The sequence below is a fragment of the Dendrobates tinctorius genome, unplaced genomic scaffold (assembly GCF_039654945.1).
Source record: "Dendrobates tinctorius isolate UK_male_01 unplaced genomic scaffold, ASM3965494v1 ptg000162l, whole genome shotgun sequence".
Taxonomy (NCBI): domain Eukaryota; kingdom Metazoa; phylum Chordata; class Amphibia; order Anura; family Dendrobatidae; genus Dendrobates; species Dendrobates tinctorius.
The window spans coordinates 16,134,898-16,160,192 of record NW_027361829.1 but is presented as its reverse complement, the minus strand read 5'-3'; the positions used below and the strand labels follow the sequence as shown (position 1 = coordinate 16,160,192).

At 43.4% G+C, this 25,295-nt stretch overlaps 1 protein-coding gene across 1 annotated transcript in view; it reads left to right on the top strand.

Moving 5' to 3' along the window:
- Positions 1 to 25,295, top strand: part of PKD1L1 (polycystin 1 like 1, transient receptor potential channel interacting) — a 901,078-nt gene that overhangs the window by 217,316 nt on the left and 658,467 nt on the right. The window contains exon 17 of the mRNA XM_073549827.1: positions 2,483 to 2,651. Within this exon, the coding sequence (XP_073405928.1) occupies positions 2,483 to 2,651 (169 nt within the window). The remainder of the gene's footprint in view (positions 1 to 2,482; positions 2,652 to 25,295) is intronic.

Below are 25,295 nucleotides of genomic sequence, written 5' to 3'. Positions count from 1 at the left end.
AATTTTTTTTATTACTATTTTAGTGCTAAAAAACGATTTGGAAATCTGTAAAAATAAAAATTAGCTTGTTTTGCCTTTTTCCAAGACCCATAATGTTTTCAGCTTTCTGATGATGGAGTTGTTTCAGGATTTGCTTTTGGGCCCTGAGAATGTTTTTTATTGATACCGTTTTGGAGTAGATATGATGTTTTGAATGCCTCTTACTGTATTTTTTTTTAGGTGTTACAGTGTTTGAAAAAAAGCGTTATTTTTTTCATTTTAATTTTTTTTTCATTACTTTTGCTGATTGGGTTAATTTAATATTTTGATAGATTAGACTTTTATGGACGTGGCAATGGCACATATGTATATTTTCCATTTTTTTAAATTTCTTTATTTTTAATGGGGATAAAAGGAGGTGATTCAAATTTTTATATTTTCTGTACTTTTAAAAACTTTTTTTACTGTATTTTGTAGTCCCCTTAGGGAACTTGAACCTGTGATTGTTTGATCGCTTGTACTATACAGTACTCCTGTATATGGAAAAAAAACGTGGTTTCTTATGAGCGCCAGCCATGTGCTAGCTTTCTACCATCATGAAAGGCACGGTGAGCTTCAGCAGAAACCTTGGCTGTCATGACAACCCATCGGCCTCCTCCCTGTGCGCTGTAAATGTCATAGTCAAAGATTGACAGCAATATTCAACAAGCTAACAGCTGCGGGTGGAGCTCCTCTCCATCATGGATGTTAGAGGCAGTTGATGACTAAATATTACAGTCATCATGTGCCAGCAAAGTTAGGAAGCCGAAATATGACATAATAGTATATCATCTGCTGGTAAGTGGTTAAAGAGGGAGATTTCATAACCTCCACTTACGTTTCTTTGTTATGCTGATATTCATCAGCTGTCTATGCAATCCAAAGTCATCTGATAAAAATAAATGAAATGCTAAGGTACAGTGAAGGAAATAATTTGATTCCTTGCTGATTTTGTAAGTTTGCCCACTGACGAAGACATGAACAGTCTAAAATCTTAAGAGTAGGTTAAGGGCAGTCATTTTGTATTTCTTCCATTTTCTTACTATTGCACTAATAATAATAATCTTTATTTTTATATAGCGCTAACATATTCCGCAGCGCTTTACAGTTTGCACATATTTTCATCACTGTCCCCAATGGGGCTCACACTCTAAATTCCCTATCAGTATGTCTTTGGAGTGTGGGAGGAAACCGGAGTACCCGGAGGAAACCCACGCAAACACGGGGAGAACATACAAACTCCTTGCAGATGTTGTCCTTGGTGGGATTCGAACCCAGGACCCCAGTGCTGCAACGCTAACCACTGAGCCACCGTGCTGCCCTAGTTATCTCCTTCTCACCCAGCGTCTTACTTATGGTTTTGTAGCCCATTCCAGCATTGTGCAGGTCTATGATCATGTCCTTGACATCCTTAGAAAGCTCTTTGGTCTTGTCCATATTGTAGAGGTTAGAGTCTGTCTGACTGACTAATTGAGTCTGTGGACAGGAGTCTTTTATAAAGGTGACTATGTAAAGGGCCCGTCACACTAAGCGAGATAGCTAGCGATATCGCTAAAGCGTCACTGATTTTGTGACGCAGCAGCGATATTGCTAGCGATATCGCTATGTGTGATACTTACCTCTGACCGGCTCCCCCGCTGGTTATCGCTGATCGCGCGAGAACGTCCTGGGCCGTTTCTTGTCGGCCGCTTCCTGCTGGGCTTCCTGCTGGCGCCGACGAGCGACGTGTGGACGCGGGTGGAGGACGTCTTCATCACCTCGTCTGACAGGTAAGTAATGACCGCCAACCGCTGCTACGTTGCTAGTGAGATCTGCCTGTTTGGCAGCTCACTAGTGACCATTTCGCGATGCACCAGCGATCCTGACCGGGTCGTATCGTTGCCGGGATCGCTGGTGCATTGCTAAATGTGACGGTACCTTTAGACAGCTGTCTTTAATGCAGGTAACAAGTTGATTAGGAGCGTCTAACTGGTCTGTAGGAGCCACATCGCTTAATGGTTGGTAGGGAATCAAATACTTATTTCTCACAGAAAAAATGCAAATAAACATATATAATTTATGCAATGTAGTTTTCTGGATTTTATTGTTGATATTCTATCTCTCAATGTTAAAATTAACCTACCCTTAAAATTATAGACTGTTCATGTCTTTGTCAGTGGGCAAACTTACAAAATCAGCAAGGGATCAAATAATTATTTTCTTCACTGTATGGCACAGAATGTCTTTTAGACACCAGTGTGCCAGCAAAATTTGGCAAGCAGAAGACTTTTTCAGGAAAACTCCTGGCAGTGTTCTTCCTGAAGCATCTTTTTTCACACCATAACATCCACTTTTTGCCACTTTTTTTTACTTGCATATGCAAAATAAAGAGCAGCTGCAGAGTGGATATACATATCACTTTTTTTAAAGGTAATCTATCAGGTTTTTTCTATGTAAATCTTTGCAAGATTTCTTTTTCTTTCAGCCATATATATTTATACCAATGGGACCTTTTTCTCAACGGACACATACATTAGCTTTACTGCAGTGACTGATGAGTCTGGACCTTTGGAGCTTATCTGGAAGTTTGGAGACAGGTCGGCTGAAAAAACAATCCGAAGACGGTTGGTTAAAAGATTCACCGTACCAAACAGGTACCAAACAGGCATGCAACACATTGAAATATATATTATGTATTACTAGCATAGTTTTGCTATTTAAGGGGAACCAGTCATTTTGTATGATCTGTGGACAACATGAAGTAGGAAAAACTTTGCAGAATGTATGTAGGTTTGTTGGAAAAGATTCAGTATAACTTGCATTTTATTAATTGAAATTGTCAATGTGTTATGCATAAATGACGTGGAAGTGCAATAAGGACTGCGCTTGCTTCTGGTAGAGTAAAGGGTTCTTTATTCAGCCAACGCGTTTCCTGAGCCTGCTGGCTCACTTCATCAGGGCAGATTACATTGGAAGACAGTGAAACATACTTATAGAGAAAAAAGGCGCCAATACAGGGTCAAACAGAATCAGCAAAGGTCAAAGAAAAAAAAAAAAACCAAATAATGAAACTTTATTACAAGCATAAAAAAACAACAATAAAAGTATATATAGAAAAGGAAAAAATAAAAATATGTAAAAGTACAAAAAATTAAAATATAAAACAGAGTGCTATGGATCACGAGGTTAAAACATGGCTATAGTTAAAAAAGGTGAGTCCTCAAGGGGTATTAGAACCTGGCTCATAAAATGCAAATGGAAGGTATTAGTCCACTAGACCATTAAGCTTGACTGTGGTGGTGTGAAGAATAAATTGAGGGGTTGATTGTCACTTTATTTAGAAAAAAAAAAAAAATATATAAGTAAAGGTCAAAAATGGTAAAGAATAAAAACAATGAGATTTAATCACAAACATAGAAAACACAACAATAAGAATCTATATAGAAAAGAAAAAATAAAATTATGTAAAAGTACAAAAAATATGAAACAGAGTGCTAAGGATCACGAGGTGGAAACATGGCTATAGTTAAAAAAGGTGAGTCCTCAAGGGGTATTAGAACCTGGCTCATGAAGTGCAAACTATGAAGTGCAAATGTAAGGTATTAGTGCACTAGACCATTAAGCTTGACTGTGGTGGTGTGAAGAATAAATCCTTGCCCCCTCTTCTATCAAATAAAAGCATCATTGATAATATTGAGGCCATAGGGACCAATTGTCTTTAATTTATAAATCCAATAGACCTCTTTTCTATTCAGTGCTTGGGTTCTATTGGAAACGTGTTCAGGGATGTGTTCTATAGGAAAAATGATAGCTTTAGAAAAATCTCTTTGGTGAAATAAATCAAAGTGACGTGACAAACCGTGTTTTTGATACCCAGTTTTAGTGTTGTGTCTATGAGAGTTCATTCTACAGTGAAGGGCTTGTGTGGTTCTGCCAACATACAATCATACAATTTAGGACAAGGACAAAGGATGACATAGATGACAAAGGAAGACACACAGGACAGATGGTTAGTGATGGTGAATTTTTCTGAGGTGAATGGATGTGAAAAGATGAATGTATTATGAGCAATATTACTGCATAGGCTGCACCTGGGTTTCAGGCATCTGAAAATGCCTGGTGTCAAGCCAGTGCAGTTATCAGGAGTACACTGGGTCAATCTGCTAGGGGCCAGATGGTTTTTTAGTGATCTGGCCTTCCTAAAAGTGACAGTAGGTCTATCAGGCAGAACTTTATTGAGTATTGGATCTTTTTTGATAATATACCAGAGGTCACCTAACATATTTTTTATCTCTTTATGTTGGGAGTTATAAGTAGTGATAAAGTTGGCCTGATAGTTATCATGTGCATCCTTTTCTTTAGATCTCTCACTTAAGAGTTTGCTGATTAAAATTTTTAAAAACATTAATAAAAGTAGAATGAACCAATTGGGAGGGGTATTTTTGAGCACGGAATCTTCCCTTGAGGACCTCAGCTTGATTATTAAAATCCTCGTCCTCTGTGCAATTCTTTCTGATTCTCTGAAATTGATTATGAGGGATGTTAAAAAGCCATTTGGAATAGTGGCTACTCTTAAAATGGACATAACTATTGGAGTCAACTTTCTTAAAAAAGGTTTTGGTATGAATTTTGGAATTTTTTATAAAAAAAAGTGATATCAAGAAAGTCCATCTGGGTATTACTAATGTGGGGGGTAAAATATACCAGTAAAACAAAATTTGTCCTCAAAAGAACGTGTGGCACTGGAAAAATTAGAGAAAAACACTAATATCGTGATCAAATCTGCAGACAAAGGTGGAGGGATAGTGATTCAAGATAAAACTGACTATGTGAACGAGGCTTTTAGAATTTTATCTGACAAAAAATTTTATTCACCCATTACCCAGGACCCCATTCCCCAAGCCACTGTTTTTTACAATGATTTTATTAAAAAGGCGCATGATTCTGGGGTTCTTAATGACCATGAAAAAAAGTTTTTAACAGTCAAGAACCCCTCCACTCCCTTCCTGTACCATTTACCCAAAATACACAAGAATACTATTAATCCACCAGGAAGACCCATTATTTCGGGTATTGACTCTCTCACCAGTAATCTATCATTTTACATAGATAGAATCATGCAGCCTCATGTCTCACAGCTCCCTAGTTTTTTAAAGGATTCTACACAACTGATCAATTTAACTAATAACACACCTTGGAAAGATTCTTATGTTTTTATTTCTTTTGACGTATCTGCTTTGTATTCCAACATTGATCACCAACTGGGTTTGAGCTGTTTTAAAAAATTTCTTTTAACTGACAGTCGACTGTCTGACCCTCAAAAGGAATTTATTTTGAATGGGATGGATTTTATTTTGCATAATAATTTTTTTACTTTCTTGGGGGATTTTTATCATCAGATCAGAGGCACCGCTATGGGATCACGGGTCGCGCCAACTTATGCTAATCTTTTTATGGGGGTCTTTGAGAATGCTTTTATTACTATTGATTCATTTTTAGAGGGTATTGTTTTATATAGAAGATTCATTGATGATTTATTCTTAATCCTGGACACCAGTCATGTTTCAGTTGATGCTTTTATTTCTTCTATACAAAATAACACATGGGGTTTGGAATTTACCCCCCACATTAGTAATACCCAGATGGACTTTCTTGATATCACTTTTTTTATAAAAAATTCCAAAATTCATACCAAAACCTTTTTTAAGAAAGTTGACTCCAATAGTTATGTCCATTTTAAGAGTAGCCACTATTCCAAATGGCTTTTTAACATCCCTCATAATCAATTTCAGAGAATCAGAAAGAATTGCACAGAGGACGAGGATTTTAATAATCAAGCTGAGGTCCTCAAGGGAAGATTCCTTGCTCAAAAATACCCCTCCCAATTGGTTCATTCTACTTTTAATAATGGTTTTAAAAATTTTAATCAGCAAACTCTTTTAAGTGAGAGATCTAAAGAAAAGGATGCACATGATAACTATCAGGCCAACTTTATCACTACTTATAACTCCCAACATAAAGAGATAAAAAATATGTTAGGTGACCTCTGGTATATTATCAAAAAAGATCCAATACTCAATAAAGTTCTGCCTGATAGACCTACTGTCACTTTTAGGAAGGCCAGATCACTAAAAAACCATCTGGCCCCTAGCAGATTGACCCAGTGTACTCCTGATAACTGCACTGGCTTGACACCAGGCATTTTCAGATGCCTGAAACCCAGGTGCAGCCTATGCAGTAATATTGCTCATAATACATTCATCTTTTCAAATCCATTCACCTCAGAAAAATTCACCATCACTAACCATCTGTCCTGTGTGTCTTCCTTTGTCATCTATGTCATCCTTTGTCCTTGTCCTAAATTGTATGTTGGCAGAACCACACAACCCCTTCACTGTAGAATGAACTCTCATAGACACAACACTAAAACTGGGTATCAAAAACACGGTTTGTCACGTCACTTTGATTTATTTCACCAAAGAGATTTTTCTAAAGCTATCATTTTTCCTATAGAACACATCCCTGAACACGTTTCCAATAGAACCCAAGCACTGAATAGAAAAGAGGTCTATTGGATTTATAAATTAAAGACAATTGGTCCCTATGGCCTCAATATTATCAATGATGCTTTTATTTGATAGAAGAGGGGGAAAGGATCTATTCTTCACACCACCACAGTCAAGCTTAATGGTCTAGTGGACTAATACCTTACATTTGCACTTCATAGTCTGCACTTGCACTTCATGAGCCAGGTTCTAATACCCCTTGAGGACTCACCTTTTTTAACTATAGCCATGTTTCCACCTCGTGATCCTTAGCACTCTGTTTCATATTTTTTTGTACTTTTACATAATTTTATTTTTTCTTTTCTATATAGACTCTTATTGTTGTGTTTTCTATGTTTGTGATTAAATCTCATTGTTTTTATTCTTTACCATTTTTGACCTTTACTTATATTTTTTTTTTTTTTCTAAATAAAGTGACAAACAACCCCTCAATTTATTCTTCACACCACCACAGTCAAGCTTAATGGTCTAGTGGACTAATACCTTCAATTTGCATTTTATGAGCCAGGTTCTAATACCCCTTGAGGACTCACCTTTTTTAACTATAGCCATGTTTTAACCCCGTGATCCATAGCACTCTGTTTTATATTTTAATTTTTTGTACTTTTACATATTTTTATTTTTTCCTTTTCTATATATACTTTTATTGTTGTGTTTTTTATGCTTGTAATAAAGTTTCATTGTTTGTTTTTTTTGTTTTTTTTTCTTTGACCTTTGCTGATTCTGTTTGACCCTGTATTGGCGCCTTTTTTCTCTATAAGTATGTTTCACTGTCTTCCAATGTAATCTGCCCTGATGAAGTGAGCCAGCAGGCTCAGGAAACGCGTTGGCTGAATAAAGAACCCTTTACTCTACCAGAAGCAAGCGCAGTCCTTATTGCACTTCCACGTCATTTCTGCAATTCTGTCCTAGGACCCTGTGCAGACTTGCTGCTGCTTCTCAAGCGTTCATGGGTGTTGTGACTTCCTCACAACCCCAATAGGTGAGCACCTTCCCTACCATTCCACAATTTTAATTGTTTTATACGGATTTCACACAGTGGATGCGCCCTGTATCTCTCCTAATGTGTTATGCATAGCAGTCCAGTGGCCTGTCCTACTCAGTGATGGACAGCTATTTGGCATGTACAGTCCTACATGGAAAAACAGTTGATCACTGAATAGGACTGCCCACTGGCCTCGTATGCATACAAACACTGACAATTTCAATTAACAAAATGCATGTTATACTGAACTTTTTCCAACAAACCTACATACATGCTCACTGGACAATACATATAATGACCGTGAACTATTTCAGGAATAAAAAGGGATTCTCAGAGTTTCTAAGAAATGAAACTAGACTTAAGAACTGTTAAATAAAAAAACCTAAAGAAGAAAACATTACTTGACTGTTACATATCTCTTGATGTTCCAAGATATGTTGGGTATTTGTTTTTCTTGTGGCGATAAGGTGCCATAATTGTACATCCAATTAATGGCCTTAATGTTGATGGTGCATAACCATGCCTGCAGTGATCACATAGACGCCCCAGTAAATAAAAACTGCCTGGAAAAATCAGAACATTGGCAAAGAAGCTGTAAGGAATTTAAAATGTGTGACTTTGTTCACATGACCAAATCACTATTTACGGTACTTTGTCTGGTCTGTTCAGAACAGGCAATTGGAATTAGATTTGTGTGTATAGCTGTATAAAATTGAAGCAGAGAGGCCCTGTTGATTTATAGGGGTCCATCTGTTTTAAATTTGATGTAATTTCTTCAGAACGGAAAAAAAAGTCCTGCCTGCAGAAGTTTTTCTTCTGTTCTAAAAATTCACAACAAATGAAAACAAATAAATCAAAGAAACACCTCCATTTTATATAAAAATGCAGAGGATCCTAATTCCATTTGTTTATTTCAATTGTCTGATCTAAATGGTTGAATAGTTAAATGGACATGTGAACAGAGTCAAGGTAATGATTGTTTTTTTTTCTCACATTTTCCGCAGATAGTTTAATTTCTTTGGACAACTCTTAAAGAAAATCTGTCAGTAAAAGCAACGCTCCTAAGCCATCTATATGGGCATGTAGGTAGTGATGAGTGAATGTAATCGGATGTTATCCCAGTATCTCGGGCATGCTTGAATAATATGTCCCCGTGCCTGCATGATTCGTGTCTATTAGACAGTCAAAACCATGCAGGGATTGGCTGTTTGATAGCCACGAAACATTCAGCCATGGGCACTCGAGCATTTTAGTCGAGCATGCCCAAGATACTCGGCCAAGGCTAGTTTCACACTAGCATTCTCGGGCGCAGCACGGGGCCGCCGCTAAGCCCCACCCCCGGCCGCGTCCCCTCCGGTCAGTTCCTCCTCTGATCGCATGACACTGTATGCGATCACCGTACCCTATATTTAGCGTTGGGTACGCTGACCGTTCGATGACCGTGCGCTGGTATAATTCTGCTGGCGCTGTGCCCAGCGCTCAAAAATGCAACACAGTGCACTTTTGTGCACTGGGCGCAGTGCCAAAAGGGAGCAGCGCCATCGAAATCATACCGGCGCACGGTCAGCGTACCCAACGCTAAATATAGGGTACGCTGATCACATGCAGTGTCATACAATCAGAGGAGGAACTGACCGGAGGGGGCGCAGCCGGGGGCGGGGCTTAGCGGCGGCCCTATGTTGCACCCGAGAACACTAGTGTGAAACTAGCCTAACACCTGAGCATTTTCGGATAACACGTTATCTAAGCACGTTCACTCATCACTACATGTAGGTCATAGCAAGCTGAATAAAATTACACCTTACTATCTGCAATCTGATGTCTTATTCCACAGAAATCCATGTTTTTATTATATGTAAATGATCTGTTGAGGACTATGGGCCAGACACTGATATGCATTAGATTCTGCATCAAAAAGTTATTTGAAATAAAAGGGGGTGTTACCAGAGTGAGACTTGTAACTAACACAGGACACTAGAACTGAGGTTTGTCTTATAACAAACATGTTAAAAGCTGTAGCTCTCATAGCCTGGGGCAGACCCACTGCCCGTGCAGCCCGTTCATTGAACGGGGGCCCCGGGGGAGAGGGGGCCCCACCAGCCTCCAGCACCGCATGGCTAATTCATTTTTGACAACCCCGCCGCCACGCCACCCCCCCATCCACCGACGCCATGCTCGCCATCCCAGATAGACGCACCACAGCCTGCAATGATGTGGCTGAGCTGTGTGTGTTCTGTGCGCAGAGGACCTGTGAGAGGGGAGGAGTCAGGGGTCACATGATCGGGGCCTCCTTCTCTATGTGGCTCGGCTGTGTGTGTTCTGTGCGCACAGGACCTGTGAGAGGGGAGGAGTCAGAGGTCACATGATCAGGGGCAGTGTCTTCCTCTGTGTCTGCTGCACTCTGCAGGACCCTGCTGTGCTGGTTGTCATGGTGCTGGCTGGATGAGGTAAAGTTTCTGTGTGGGGTCAGAAGGGTTTTACAGTGTGGCTGTAGCAGAGCCGTGTGTGTTCGACGTGTACGGAGCAGAGCCGTTTGTGTACGAGGTGCACGGAGCAGAGCCACGTGTGTATGAGGTGTACAGAGCAGAGCTGCGAGTGTATGAGGTGTACGGAGCGGAGCTGTGTGTGTACGAGGTGTACGGAGCGGAGCTGTGTGTGTATGAGGTGTACGGAGCTGTGTGTGTGTGCGAGGTGTTCGGAGCGGAGCTGTGTGTGTATGAGGTTTATGGAGCCGTGCATGTACGAGGTGTACGGAGCGGAGCTGCGCGTGTACAAGGTGTATGGAGCAGATCCGCATGTGTACGGAGTGGAACCAAATATGTACTGGATGTGCGGAGCGGAGCCAAGTGTGTACGAGGCATACAAAGTGGGCTTTTCCCACGGACACAGGAGTACATGGCAGAGCCCCGAGGAGCACTTTAAAACTCGCACATGACTTTCCACCGGAAATGATGTGCTGGAAGCTGACCGGAAATTATGTAATTTCATGAGGAGATTGTGACGGAACCAGGAATTCTTCAGATCCATCACCATGTCCTCCTCCGACAGCGCATACAGCAGGATCGTCTTGGAATCAGGGATGCCGGCCATGTGAGCGGATCATGATATGTCTTGCACCGGGAGGCTCAGGTGGGCATTACAATGGGAGCCGGGCTGCTATAGTATCTTTATAGAATCTTTCTTTTCTTTCCCTTCTTTCTCTTTCTTTCTTTCTTTCTTTCTTTCTTTCTTTCTTTCTTTCGTTCTTTCTTTCTTTCTCTGTCTCTCTCTGTTCTTTCTTTCCCCTCATTCTTTCTCTCTATCTCTCTGTTCTTTCTTTCTTCCCCTCTTTCTTTCTCTCTGTTTTTTCTTCCCCTCTTTCTTTCTCTCTATCGCTCTGTTCTTTCTTTCCCCTCTTTCTTTCTTTTTCTCTCTGTTCTTTCTTTCTTTTTTTCTTTCTTTCTTTTTCTCTCTATTCTTTCCGCTCTTTCTTTCTTTCTCTCTCCCTCTGTTCTTTTTTTCCGTCCCCTCTTTTTTTCTCTCTGTGTTCTTTCTTTCTCTCTGTTCTTTCTTTATTTCCCGTCTTTATTTTTCTCTGTTCTTTCTTTCCCCTTTCTTTCTCTCTGTTCTTTCTTTTGCTCTCTGTTCTTTCTTTCCCCTCTTTCTTTCTCTCTCTGTTCTTTCTTTCACTCTCTGTTCTTTCTTTCCCCTCTTTTGTTCTCTCTGTTCTTTCTTCTTTCTCTCTCTGTTCTCTCTGTTTTCTCTTTCTCTCTCTCTCCTTTCTTTCTTTCTCTCTTTTTTCTCTCTCTCTGTTTTCTTTCTTTTACTTAGTACCAGTCAGTGTGCCCACAGTACCAGCCACTGTGCCCGTAATGCCAGCCACTATGCCCCTAATAGCAATCAGTGTGATCAGCAGTGCTAAATGGGTGCGGCTGGGCATGGACATTGGTGTGACTAGTTGTGAAATGGGTGTGGTCGGGCGTGGCCTAAAACTTGCGCCGCAGCCTTTGTCCCTCTTTCTCTTCTTCAAAAGTTGGGAGGTATGCTAATTATTTACCTATTCAAATTTACCATGTGGAGTGCCGCGGAGCCGAGGCGTGAGGATAGCAGCGCTGTGGGAGGTGCGCGGGAGCGGGTCCTGAGAGTGCGAGCGCCGGTGCAGAGGAGCCAGCACTGAGGTGAGATCAGCATCAGTGCTGTGCTGCGCTGCCATTGTGGGGGAGGAGAGGAGGAGACAGACTGACTGTCACTCACTGTGCGTGTGGCGCCGGCCGGATGGTGGCTGCAGCCGCAGCACCAGCGTCAGTGTGTCTTTGAAGTCACTGTGTGCCGTGCCCCATAACTAAATGCTGCAGCTCAGGAAAGTGCGGACAGTGGATGGATCCTCTTGGTCTGGCCTGCCGTGCCTGCTCCAGGTAAGAGTACCAGAGCTGAGCAGGACTGAGGGCCTAGGACTGAGGCAGGCATGATTTTGGGGGGCTCCTGGGGGAGAACTGAAGCATGGCAGGCATGATTTTTGGGGGGCTCCATCCTGGGGGAGAACTGAAGCATGGCCTGGCTGCTCATGAATGGGGGACCCTTGGCCTGGGGAGAAGGGAAGCATGGCCTGGCTGCTCATGAATGTGGGGACCCCTGGCCTGGGGAGAACTTGTAGCATGGCCTGGCTGCTCATGAATGGGGGGCCCCTGGCCTGGGGAGAACTTGTAGCATGGCCTGGCTGCTCATGAATGGGGGGGCCCTGGCCTGGGGAGAACTTGAAGCATGGCCTGGCTGCTCATGAATGGGGGGCCCCTGGCCTGGGGAGAAGCATGGCCTGGCTGCTCATGAATGGGGGGCCCATGGGGAGAAGCATGGCTGCACATGAATGGGGGGCCCCTGGGGGAGATGCTTGGCTGCTCATGAATGGGGCGGCTCATGGGGGGAGAAGAAACATGAATCGGGTGGCCCTCATAGGGGGAGAAGCAGGCTAAACTGGGGGGGCCACATGGGGAGATGCAGCATAAACTGTGGGGGCCACATAGGGCGAGAAGCACTATGCCAAAACAAGACCGCATATGGGAGAGAGCATTATGAAACAAAGGGAAATGGGGGTGCCTATATATATTACCTGGAGGCTGTCTTGGGCTGTATATGTTATTTAGAGGCTATGCTGGGCTGTATATATTACCTGGAGGCTGTGGTGGGCTGTATATATTACCTGAAGGCTGTGCTGGGCTGTATATATTAACTGGAGGCTGTACTGGGCTGTACATATTACCTGGAGTGGAGGCTATGCTGGGCTGTATATATCACCTGGAGGGCTGTGGTGGGCTGTATATATTACCTGAAGGCTGTGCTGAGCTGTATATATTAACTGAAGGCTGTGCTGGGCTGTATATATTAACTGGAGGCTATGCTGGGCTGTATATGTTATTTGGATGCTGTGCTGGGCTTTATATGTTAACTGAAGGCTATGCTGGGCTGTATACCATATTTTAATTGGAGGCTGTGCTGGGCTGTATATATCACCTGGATGCTGTGCTGGGTTGTATGTATTAACTGAAGGCTGTGCTGGGCTGTATACCATATTTTATTTGGAGGCTGTGCTGGGCTCTATATATTAACAACTAGAGACAATGCTGGGCTAGTGGGCTATATATGTTATTTGGAGGCTGTGCTGGCCTGTATATTTAATTCGGAGGCTGCAACTGGCAAATAATAAATACAGCCCAGCAGCACCCTACAGATAAATACAGCCCAGCAGCACCCTACAGATATTATATCCAGCCCTGCATAGCCTCAATATTAGATAACGACAAATAACAAATAACTGTTGCCCTATGAAGAGCGGGGGGGGGGCCCGAAAAATTTCTTGCACAGGAGCCCACTACAGTCTGCGTCCGCCCCTGCTCATAGTGCTGCTTTCTTGCAACAATATTGCAACCCTGTCTGCCTGTGAGATGGAAGTTGAAGCTAAGAGAAACCTGTAAATGTGTCAGTTATAATCACACAAAGCTCTTCATTGAGATCAGGAGAGTAGAGAGCAGCCATTGCATATCACACAGGTAATGCCTCTTTTTAGTGAAAAAAAATATTCTCTGGAGGCAGATTCTCATGCTAATCCTTGTACGGCCCATAGTTCTGAATTGCTCATTTAGATACTGTATATGAAAAATGTGGATTTCTCTGGAGTAAAACATTGGATTTCAGATATCAAGGTACCATTTTATAGAACTTTTTATTACCTGCCTTCCCATATAGATGTGTTATGACTGTTGTTCCCTTTAATGAGTTCAAGAGTGGGTCATTTTCCTTAGTTTCTGACGAGGCATATTTTTTTTTGTCCATGCAGTTTTAAGAGTTCTAAAAAAATGTTCTTGTTTCGATATACATATAATTTTTGCATTTTTTTCATATTCTTTTGTTTGCTGATATCGAAATATATATATATTTTTTTTTTTCATATTTCTTTCTTTTTTTTAAGACCACAAAGGACCACTTAAATACAGTACATTTGCTCCATAGGGGGAAGGAACCGGAAGTTAGGCTGAGAGGACACATATTGGAGAACTCTGCTCTCCCTGTTCACTATCAGCAGCAATCCTTGCCCTTGGTAGCGAAATACTGCTAGGGAGTCTTGGCATCTGACCTCCAGGCACTCCCAAGTCCATTTTGAGCCCTATCCTGGACAGATCCCAGGATAATTTCTGTTGCAGCCTAGCCCTGCACAGCAGACCACGGCCTATAGTGTGTTTCTCAACACAATGAAAATCCTATCACTTTGCTTCTCCTTCATCCTGCTATGATCACTTACCACAGTTACCTAAGCTATTTGGGTTTCCTGAGTTCCAGATTTGAAGACTTTGGAGAGTGGAGTCCAGGGAACAGAGGCATTGTGACGCTAGTCACTCTTCATGGCTAAGCCGTGAGTCAGAGTGGTCAGGATGTCCAAGGTCAGAAGCCAAGAGGGTATGTCATAAACAGAAGGAAGAGACAAAAGCATAGTCAGGTAATCTTCTGAGGTCAGAGTACCAGTGGATAACGATCAGAGCTGAAGGGGTTAAACACACAGATGGTCAGAACGAAGTCCAAGGTCAGGCATCAAATCAAGCATAAAGAACTCAAAGCATAGGGAGCACAAAGCACAAACCTCACATGATGAATGTACATCTGGCAGTGGACTGGGAGAAGCTGCTCAGTTAAGTAGGTATGGCTATTACCCGGGATAGTGAACACCTGAGACAGCCGACGCCTCTCAGTCACAGATTGGCTGGTCGAGCTGTCAATAAACTACCTGACAGCTCAGCACGCCCCTGAACCAGACTGGTTGGTCATGCTGTCAATCAAAGTACTGACAGCTTCAACACGCCCCTGTACCAGATTGGATGGCCGAGCTGTCAGTAACTGCATCCCAGACACCCTGAGGGGTGGAACCGTGAAAGTACCCCCTCTTCTAGGGAGGCCACCAGACCCCCAGGATTCCCTGGAAATTTTAGATGGAAGGCCCTGAGTAACCCATTGGCCTTCACATCTTGAGCAGGGACCCAGGATCTCTCCTCTGGTCCCAGTGGATGAGGTAGGTACTGGTGGGAATTACGGACCCTCTGATAATCTACAACCCTCTGAACCTCAAACACCAGGCCACTGTCAACTGGAATTGAATGAGGCTCGAATGAGCGAGACAAAGCAGAGGGGGCATACTCCTTTAATAGGGATTTATGGAATACATTAGGGATGCGAAAGGATGGAGGAAGCTTTCTCCTAAATGCCACAGGATTGACCAACTCTAGAATCTCATATGGACCAATAAACTTTGGACCCAGCTTTGCTGATGGCATTTTAAGTTTAATTTTCCTAGATGACAACCAAACCTTATCCCCAATCTTAAAAGTAGGACCCCCGATCATCTTCTATTGGCCTTATGTTTTTGGCAAATCTGGGCAGTCCTAATATTCTTTTGAACCTCCCTCCAGACACCTCCCAAGACTGCACTGTGACGTCCACCCCAGTGCATTCAGAAATAATCCTAGAAAATTCACCAAAATGGGGATGAAAACTATAATTACAGAAGAATGGTGAGGTTCCGGTATATTGATTTACTCGACTGTTGAAAGCAAACTCAGCGAGAGGTAAAAATGAAGACCAGTCCTCCTGTTGCGCTGCCACAAAGCACCTTAAAATTTTCAGTCTGACTATTGGTTTCAGGGTGATAAGCAGATGAAAATGACAAGTCAATTCCTAGTTTATTGCAAAAAGCTCTCCAAAATTTAGAGACAAATTGTACTCCCCCATCAGACACAATGTTCAGAGGGATCCCATGTAACCTTACAATATGAGAAATAAACAACCTGGAGAGTGTCTCTGCATTAGGTAATCCTGACAAACAAACAAAATGAGCTAGCAGATAGCAGTCTTCCCATCAGACAGAGGAAAATCTGTAATAAAATCCATGGACAAATCAGTCCATGGTCTTTCTGGAGTAAGCAATGGAGTCAAATCCCCACCCGGCCGGCTATGACTGACATTGGCGCGCGCGAATACTTTACAAGCAGATACAAAATCTTTAATATTTTTATGCATGGATGGCCACCAAAAAAGTCTAGCGATGGCTTTTCTTGTGGCAGTAACCACAGCATGGTCACTTAAAACGGAATCATGAAATTCCTTTAACACCCACAACCTTAGGAACACAGGCACAAATAATTTGGACCCTGGGGAAGAAGGAGCCAATGACTGGGCTTTACGAATCTCCTCTTCCAGGTCCAAGGTTACCATAGACACCACAATACCCTGAGGAATAATAGAGAATTTTAGGTTCTGGAGGAGAAATGGAATCTAGACTACAAGATAAAGCATCAACTTTCACATTCTAAGACCCTGGCCTAAATGTAATAGAAAAATTAAATCGAGAGGAGAAAAACAAGGACCATCTGGCCTGTCTAGGAGTTATCCTTTTAGCCAATGCAATGTAAGCTAAATTCTTGTGATCACCGTAACTGGATGAACCGCCATGCCTCTATTCCTCAAAGGCCAATTTGACGTCAAGTAACTCCCAATTCCCAACATCATAATTTCTCTCTGCCGGTGAAAATTTTTTAGAAAGAAAAGCACATGGATGCAGATTAGTCAGAGTTTTGAGTCTCTGCGATAAGACTGCCCCAACTCCGATCTACGAAGCATCCACCTCCACAATGAACGGTTCTAGGAGATCAGGTTGGATCAGAATGGGTGCCGACATAAAACTGTCTTTTAGTCTTTCAAAAGCCCTGATAGCCCCCGGCGACCAAACCTTGAGATTCACCCCCTTACTTGTAAGGTCTGTAAGTTTAGCAATTTGTGAAAACCCCTTGATAAATTCTCTATAATAGTTGGCAAATCCTAGAAAACGGTGCAAGCCTTAAGATCATGAGGTTGAACCCAATCAATTATGGCCTGCACCTTTCCAGGGTCCATCTTAAACCCTTCTGCTGACAAGATAAACCCCATGAAAGAGATTTCCTAAACAGAAAAAACACATTTCTTTCATTTAGCAACACTACACAGACATGTTCCTGGTGAGTGTCCACCTCTGGCAAGAAAATTAGAATGTCATTGAGGTACATTGCAACAAATCTTCCAGTGCAATCAGATAAACTATCATTCATAAAATTCTGAAACACAGCAGGTGCATTAGCTAATCCGAAAGGCATGACAAGGTTTTCAAACAGACCCTCAGACATTAAAAATGCCATTTTCCACTAATCACACTTCCGGATGCGTATCAAATTGTAAGCCCCTCTAAGATCTAGTTTAGAAAACACCCTGGCCCCCAGAAGCTGATTATATAGGTTGGGGATGAGTGGAAATGCGTAGGTATTTTTAATCATGATCTTGTTTAGTTCCCGGAAATCAAGGCAAGGACAGAGACCCCCATCTTTCTTTTTAACAAAGAAAAATCTAGCAGCTACAGGGGAGGAGGAACTGATATGACTCTTCCGTAAACTTTTGTTAACATATTCTTTCATGGCGGTCAGTTCAGACACCGACAAATTGTAAAGGCGAGCTTTCGGCAATTTGACGCCAGGAATAAGATCAATAGCACAATCATAGGGAAGATGGGGAGGTAGTATATCCACCTCTTTTTCCGAGAACATATCTCCAAAGTCCTTCAGGTACACCGGAAGACCCTCCAGACTAGCAGAGCATAGTTGTACATTTTTAGACATTTCATAGAACATTTGGGGCTCCATTTCACAATCTCCTTCAGACACCAATCAATAACTGAACTGTGAGTCTGCAACCATGGAAACCCCAGTACCATTCCAGCTGGTAAATTATCCAACACAACAAAACAGGATATGGATTCAGAGTGGAGTGCCCCCACTTGGTGAGTGAAATCCACTGTTGCTCTATTGACCAAATTGTGAGCTAATGATGTCTTGTCAAGGGCGATGATTTAAATGGGTCTTTCTAAACTAACTGTCTCTAACCCTAACTTCAGAACCAGTCCCAAATCAATAAAGTTAGCAGCAGACCCACAGTCAATGAATGCTAATGTTGATAACACCTGGTTTTTGAAGGAAATCATCGTACCAGTAATTTGTCCGAGAAAGAAAAAGGTATCTGGGAGTCTTAGTGACCTCCTCGGTCATCACCCAGACTCAGACATTCTCTCAATGTTTTGGTGGATTGAGGACAAGATGGGCAATTCTTAAGAAAATATCCAGAGAGACCACAGTATGGACAGAGTCCAAGATCTTGTCTCCATCTTCTCTCTGTAACACAAAGACTGGCAACTCTAACCTCGGGTAAATGGACCTGCTCTGGGGAAGTATAACATGCGATCTGCTGATCATGGCCTACATCAGAGAACAAGGGGCATCATGAAGGACCAGAACATCCTTGAGTGTCTTGGAAAGGCCTCTTTGGAACTGGCACCTGAGAGCAGCATTGTTCCAAAGAACATCGGTGGACCACTGCCGGAACTCAATACAGTAGTCCTCAGCTCTACAACCCCCCTGTGCCAGGTTCATGATCTTAGCTTACCTGAAAAATCAGAGGGCTAACATCCTGAATGTTTTGTTCAACAGTGGCTAAAGTCTACTCTTGGCAAATCCATATTTATTATCTGGTACCTTGATGGTAGAGCAGGCGCATCAGGTCCCAGGTTAAAACAGCTCTGCCTGGGGCCCCTTCTCGCCTTTACTTTGCTTTCGTACTTAACTGCAAAGATTTGGAAGCTGCACTGAGAGCTACTAGAGGGAAGAATCTGATATCCTACAAAACCTTTAAATTTCCATTTTTCCTGATTTCTTGGTGACGATACAAAAGCAGTGAGGCATCCAATACTCCATGGTATGTCGAGCTTGTCTGTAGATTATGATTGATAGCAAATCTATTTTCTTCAAGTTTCCCTCAGAAGTTCAAAATAGAGACATCATCACAAATGCTGAAGTCACCTTTTACTCTTAACCAGCTGAAGCTGCTTCTCATCTGGCACTTCTGTCTCCTTTGAAGCTGATGGAACTTTCATTTGCCTTTTTGACCAATCTCTCTCACCCTCCCAATCCGCCACACCCCTTTTTTTTCTCCTTTTGTCTAGGTCCCATATCCTTTAAGAACCTAGGCATTCCTCATTCTGTTTCTTCCTCGCATTCTTGCCTTCCAGCAGACTTGTGAATGCTTCTGTTAATGTCACCTGGTTGCGTGATGTTGATCAGTTCTATTTTCTTTACTGCAATATCACACTGTATGCTGTTTGACATACTGTATTTAGCTGTGTACCCCTGCCAAGTGGCTGTGCATATAGTTTTACTTTTTTTTTTCCTGGCATGTATTTCATTATTTATGTTTGTATCTATCAAATATTTATTTTGGAATATAAGAAGTCTCTGTATTCCCCACAAGAGGTCAATAGTGTTCTCTCAAGTACATTGATCCAGCCCACATATTGTCAGGGTATCTGAATAAGGCCGGGATCACACATGCGAGAATCTCAGACGAGTCTTGCATCTTAATACCCGGCACTGCCGCCGGCACTCGGGAGCGGAACGTGTGGCTGCATGTATTTCTATGCAGCTGCACGCTCTGCTCCCAAGTGACGGCGGCAGTGCCGAATATTAAGATGCGAGACTCGTCTAAGTTTCTCACATGTGTGATCCCAGCCTAAGATCTGGACTCAATGGGTTGGACATTCATATCATATCGCTTGATCCAGAGGTGTCTCGCCATTAATTCCTAAATCTCCTTCATCGTACCCTGTGCAAATTCTGCTAGACATAGAGGGGTAATTTATATTTATCCATGAGGAGATTAATATTAACCCCAGGCGGTGCAGGAGGGTGGCCTATTGATGCCAGCGCCTATTTCAGCTGGATGTGCATTTGAGGATGCAGGTTTATCTAAAGTGTAATGCAGCGCAAAGACCCACAAGTTCCCTGCACTGCAATGATACACACTGCCAATTAATCTGAAGCCGGCATCTGACAGCATGCTCTTTATGACTATGGTAAAGGACGCCACACATTGTGGGAGCTCATGAATGTAAGAAGAATCATTTATTAAAAAAAATGTGATTGAAAAGAGCAGCAGAACAAGGGAATAGAGCCCAGGATGAGGGATGTTATACCAGGAAGGGGCCAAGGATTGGGGACATTATTACAGTAATGGGCCAACGATTGGGTACATTATTAATGGAAGGGGACCAGAATGGGAACATGATTATTGGAAGGGGCCCAGGATGAAATTACATTATTACTGCAAGGTGGTCTGGATGGGGGGTCACTATTACTGAAATGGGATCAGGATGGAGGACATTATACCAGTAAGGGACCCAGGATGGGAGACATTATTACAGGAAAGAGCCATGATTTAGGACATTACAGAAAGAGATAAGGATTAGGGACATTATCATATAGTGGATGAACACCTTGTCTTTATAGGATCTAGAATGCTACAAGGGCCCATACTCTTGATCAACATGCAGATGGGGGCTTGGTACACACGTGGTCAAAATTGTTAGTACCCCTTGTTTAATGACAGAATAACCCACAATGGTGACAGAAATAACTTGAATCTGACAAAAGCAATGATAAATAAAAAATCTATGAAAATGAACAAATGAAGCCACACATTGCTTTTCAACCTTGCTTCCACAGAATATTTTAAAAAATAAAACTCATAAAATAGGTATCAGGATCCTGACAGCGCTGGCGTACAGCCTCCGCTGAGCAGGGACTCACCCGCACTGTAGGGACCCCTGGAGACCAGAATAGCCAGAAAGTATAAGTGCACAGGACCTTAGTGATGCAGTTTAGCAAGCCGGCACGGGACCTACGGTCATGTGACTGCAAGGGGGCGGGGCTTAGTGTCCTGCTTTCACAGAAGACAGCAAACTCAGAGTCAGGCAAAACGGAGGTCGTTCACAGTACGGACAGCGAGGTACAGAAGAGGTAAACAGAAGGGAGGTCAGACAAAGCCAAAGGTCATACACAAGAGGGCGACGCGGTACCAAGGGGACGAGCAGAGAGAAGTCGGGTCACAAGCAGAGAGTCATACACGAGAGTTAGAGCAGTACAAGAGGGACAGGCAGAACTCGTAACAGGGACAGAACCGAATCAAAACCGAACAAGCAAGCAAGATATCAGGCACAAGGCACATGTACGCACAAGGTCAACTAACTCAGCCGAGGGCAGGAGTATAACTGACACCGGACCTAGGTCCAGTGAGCATTAAATAGCCGCCCTCTGCCAGGGAGAGGTGGAATAATTAACCCCCAATCAGACCAGGACAGGCCAAAGCGAAACCCCGTCCTGGATCATGACAGTACCCTCCTCTCAATGGGGGGCCACTGGACCCCCAGGTCTCTCAGGGTACTTGGCGTGAAAGGCCCGGACCAACCAATCTGTATGAGCCGATCGAGCCGGAACCCACGAGCGTTCTTCAGGACCGTAGCCTTTCCAATGTACCAGATATTGAAGGGCACGACGGACCAACCTGGAGTCGACAATTCGTTCCACCTCGTACTCCGACTGCCCGTCTACCAAAACCGGTGTTGGGGAAGCTGATGATCCCTCCCCAGCGGACCTCACAGGTTTCAAAAGGGCCTTATGAAAAACATTAGGGATCCGCAGAGATAGCGGGAGACGCAACCGAAAAGCCACCGTGTTAACTACCTCGGTAATTTCATAAGAACCGATAAACTTGGGTCCAAGCTTCGCAGAGGGGACCTTGAGTCTTATATTCTTGGTGAACAACCATACCTTATCCCCAATCTGAAACACCGGTCCCGCGGATCGTTTTTTGTCCGCAAAAAATTTAAACTTGTCCTGGGCCTTCGTAATATTACTCTGGACCTCTCGCCATACCTCCCCCAACCGCTGAATCGTCTCATCTGCCCCAGGACACCCAGAATTCAAACGGGAAAATTCTCAAAAATGAGGATGAAACCCATAATTGCAAAAAAAAGGAGATGTACCCGTAGACTGGTTAACACGGTTGTTAAATGCAAACTCAGCCACCGGTAACACAGAACACCAATCATCTTGTCGGTCTGGAGTCAAGCAACACAGAATTTGCTCCAGAGACTGATTGTTCCGTTCGGGCTGCCCATTAGTCTCTGGATGATAAGCAGATGAAAAGGACAGACCAATACCCAACCTTTTACAAAAAGCCCTCCAAAATCTGGAAACAAATTGCACTCCTCTATCAGACACCACATTCAAGGGTACCCCATGCAACCACACCACATGCTCAACAAACAATCTGGACAATGTTTCCGCATTAGGTAGAGCTGCCAAAGGTACAAAATGTGCCTGTTTACTAAACCTGTCCACCACAACCCAGACGACGGTATTACCCTTGGAGGGGGGAAGGTTGGTGATGAAATCCATGGACAAATGCATCCATGGTCTCTCAGGAATTGGCAGTGGTACCAATTCCCCGGCCAGCCGGTTATGGGGGTTTTTTGCATAGGCACAAACATCACACGCAGACACATATTCCCCAACTTCAGAGGCTAAAGCAGACCACCAGAATACTCTAGCAATGGCCTTCTGGGTAGCCGAGATCCCTGGATGTCCACCCAGAACTGAGTCATGGAACTCCCGGAGGACCTTAAGGCGAAGCTGAGCTGGCACAAAAAGTTTGTTCACTGGCTTAGCCGGCGGTGCAAGAGACTGGGCTTCCCGAATCTCTCGTTCCAACATATTTGAAATACCTGCCACCACCACCCCTGGCTGAAGAATGGAGGATGGAGGTACCGGGGGGGACACCGGATCTAGACTGCGTGACAAGGCATCTGCTCTGACATTTTTAGATCCTGGCCGAAAAGTGATCGAGAAGTTGAATCAGGAAAAAAAAAGTGACCATCTAGCCTGTCTAGGAGTCAACCTCATAGCTGACTCAATATAAGCTAGGTTTTTGTGGTCCGTAATTACGGTTATCGGATCGACAGCCCCCTCCAAAAAATGCCTTCATTCTTCAAAGGCCAACTTAACGGCCAGAAGTTCTTGATTTCCCACATCATAGTTTCTCTCTGCAGGAGAGAATTTCTTTGAGAAAAAGGCGCAAGGTCTTAAATTGGTCAAAGTGGCGGGTCCTTGGAACAATACCGCCCCCACCCCCACCTCTGAGGCATCTACCTCAACAATAAATGGTTCAGACGGATCCGGTTGAACAAGAACCGGGGCCCACATGAAACATGTTTTCAAAAACTGAAATGCCGGTTGACCAATTCTTGATATCGGCCCCCTTTTGAGTCATGTCTGTGACGGGTTTAACCACCAGTGAGAACCCCTTTATGAATTTGCAATAGTAATTGGCAAATCCAAGGAAACGCTGCAGAGCCTTCAAATCACAAGGTTGAACCCACTCGACAATGGCCTGCACCTTATTAGGATCCATGCGATACCCTTCAGCAGACAGGATGAACCCCAGAAACGACAGTTCCTGAACAAAAAACAAACATTTTTCCAGTTTAGCAAAGAGACAGTTCTCCCGGAGCCTTTGGAGAACTGCCCGAACATGACCAATGTGAGTCTGTTTATCAGGAGAATAGATCAATATGTCATCCAAATATACCACCAAAAAACGTCCAATAAAATCAGAGAACACGTGATTTATGAAGTTTTGGAAGACCCGCTGGAGCATTCGTCAAGCCGAAAGGCATGACCAGATTTTCAAACAACCCTTCAGTAGTGAGAAAAGCGTTCATCTCCGTCTCGGACTCGGATAAGGTTATACGCTCCCCGTAGATCTAATTTTGAAAACCACTTAGCTCCGGACAATTGGTTGTATAAATCAGGAATAAGTGGAAGGGGATACGTATTCCTCACAGTTATCTTATTTAACTCACGAAAATCGAGGCATGGGCGTAAACCACTGTCTTTTTTCTTTACAAAAAAGAACCCCGCCGCCACAGGAGAAACAGAAGGACGAATGTGACCCTTACGGAGGCTCTCGGAAATATACTCCTTCATCGCAGCCCGTTCTGGACCCGAAAGGTTATGCAAGTGGGCCTTGGGCAATTTAGCACCTGGAACCAGGTCAATGGCACAATCAAATGGGCAGTGTGGTGGTAAAACCTCAGCCTCTTTTTCGGAGAAATTGTATAGTCTATCAGGCACTCCGGAATACCTTCCAGACCCACGGACGACACAGACACAGTATCAAGACATTTCTCAGAACAATAAGGACCCCATTTAACAATGTCCCGACATTCCCAATTAATTACAGGATTATGCAATTGTAACCAGGGGAACCCCAACACCAGTCCCGCTGGCAGGTTGTCCATCACAAAACATGAAATACGTTCCTGGTGCAAGGAACTCACTTTAAGGAGAAACTCTTCAGTATGAAACATAATGTCATTTTTTTACCAGTGGTGTTTTGTCAATGGCCACAAGTTGAATAGGAGTCTCCAACCTAACTGTCCCTAACTTACACCTGGATACCAAATCAGAGTAAATAAAGTTAAATGTTGATTCGCAATCCACGAAGGCAGAAGTGGATGTGGAGACACTCCCACAACAAAGTTCCACCTGCAACAACATTTTAGAGAAGGCAGAAAAGGGTACCTGAGAGCCTGGGTGACCTCCACGACAATCACCCGGGCTCAGTCGCTTGGTTAGTGGATGGGAGGGGCAATCCTTTCTCCAATGTCCAGAATCGCCACAGTGAAAACAGTCTTTTCCCACGCGCCGTGGTCTCCTTTCATTTTCCTTGAGGTCGATGGTTCCCATCTCCGCGATCTCCAAAATAGGACTGGGTCCCATTCCTTGGGAGAATAACGGTCTTTCACTTTGCATCACTCCCCTCGCCCATAGCCGGCGATCCATTTGGACGGCCTGTGTCATAGCCTCCTCCAGGGAATCAGGCGGAGGGTGTAGAGGCAAGGCGTCTTTCAGATGCTCAGACAGGCCTCTACGGAACAAACCCCGAAGGGCGGCATCATTCCAACAGACCTCCGCTGCCCAGCGTCTGAATTCTGTACAAAACCACTCGGCTGAGTGCTTTCCCTGGCACACATTCATCACCATGTCCTCAGCCATACGCATGCGATCAGGCTCATCATAAATATGCCCCAGGGCCTTAAAAAATGCATCTACCATCATACGCTCAGGGGCCGTGGTCAGAAGGGAGAAAGCCCAAGCTTGGGGGGCTCCCCTTAACAGAGACATAATGACCCCCACTCTCTGACTTTCATCCCCAGAAGAGTGTGGTCTTAAGGTAAAAAAAAGCTTACAGCCCTCCTTGAAAACTCTGAACTCTTTTTTATTTCCAGAAAAGGTATCTGGTAACTTCACTGGAGA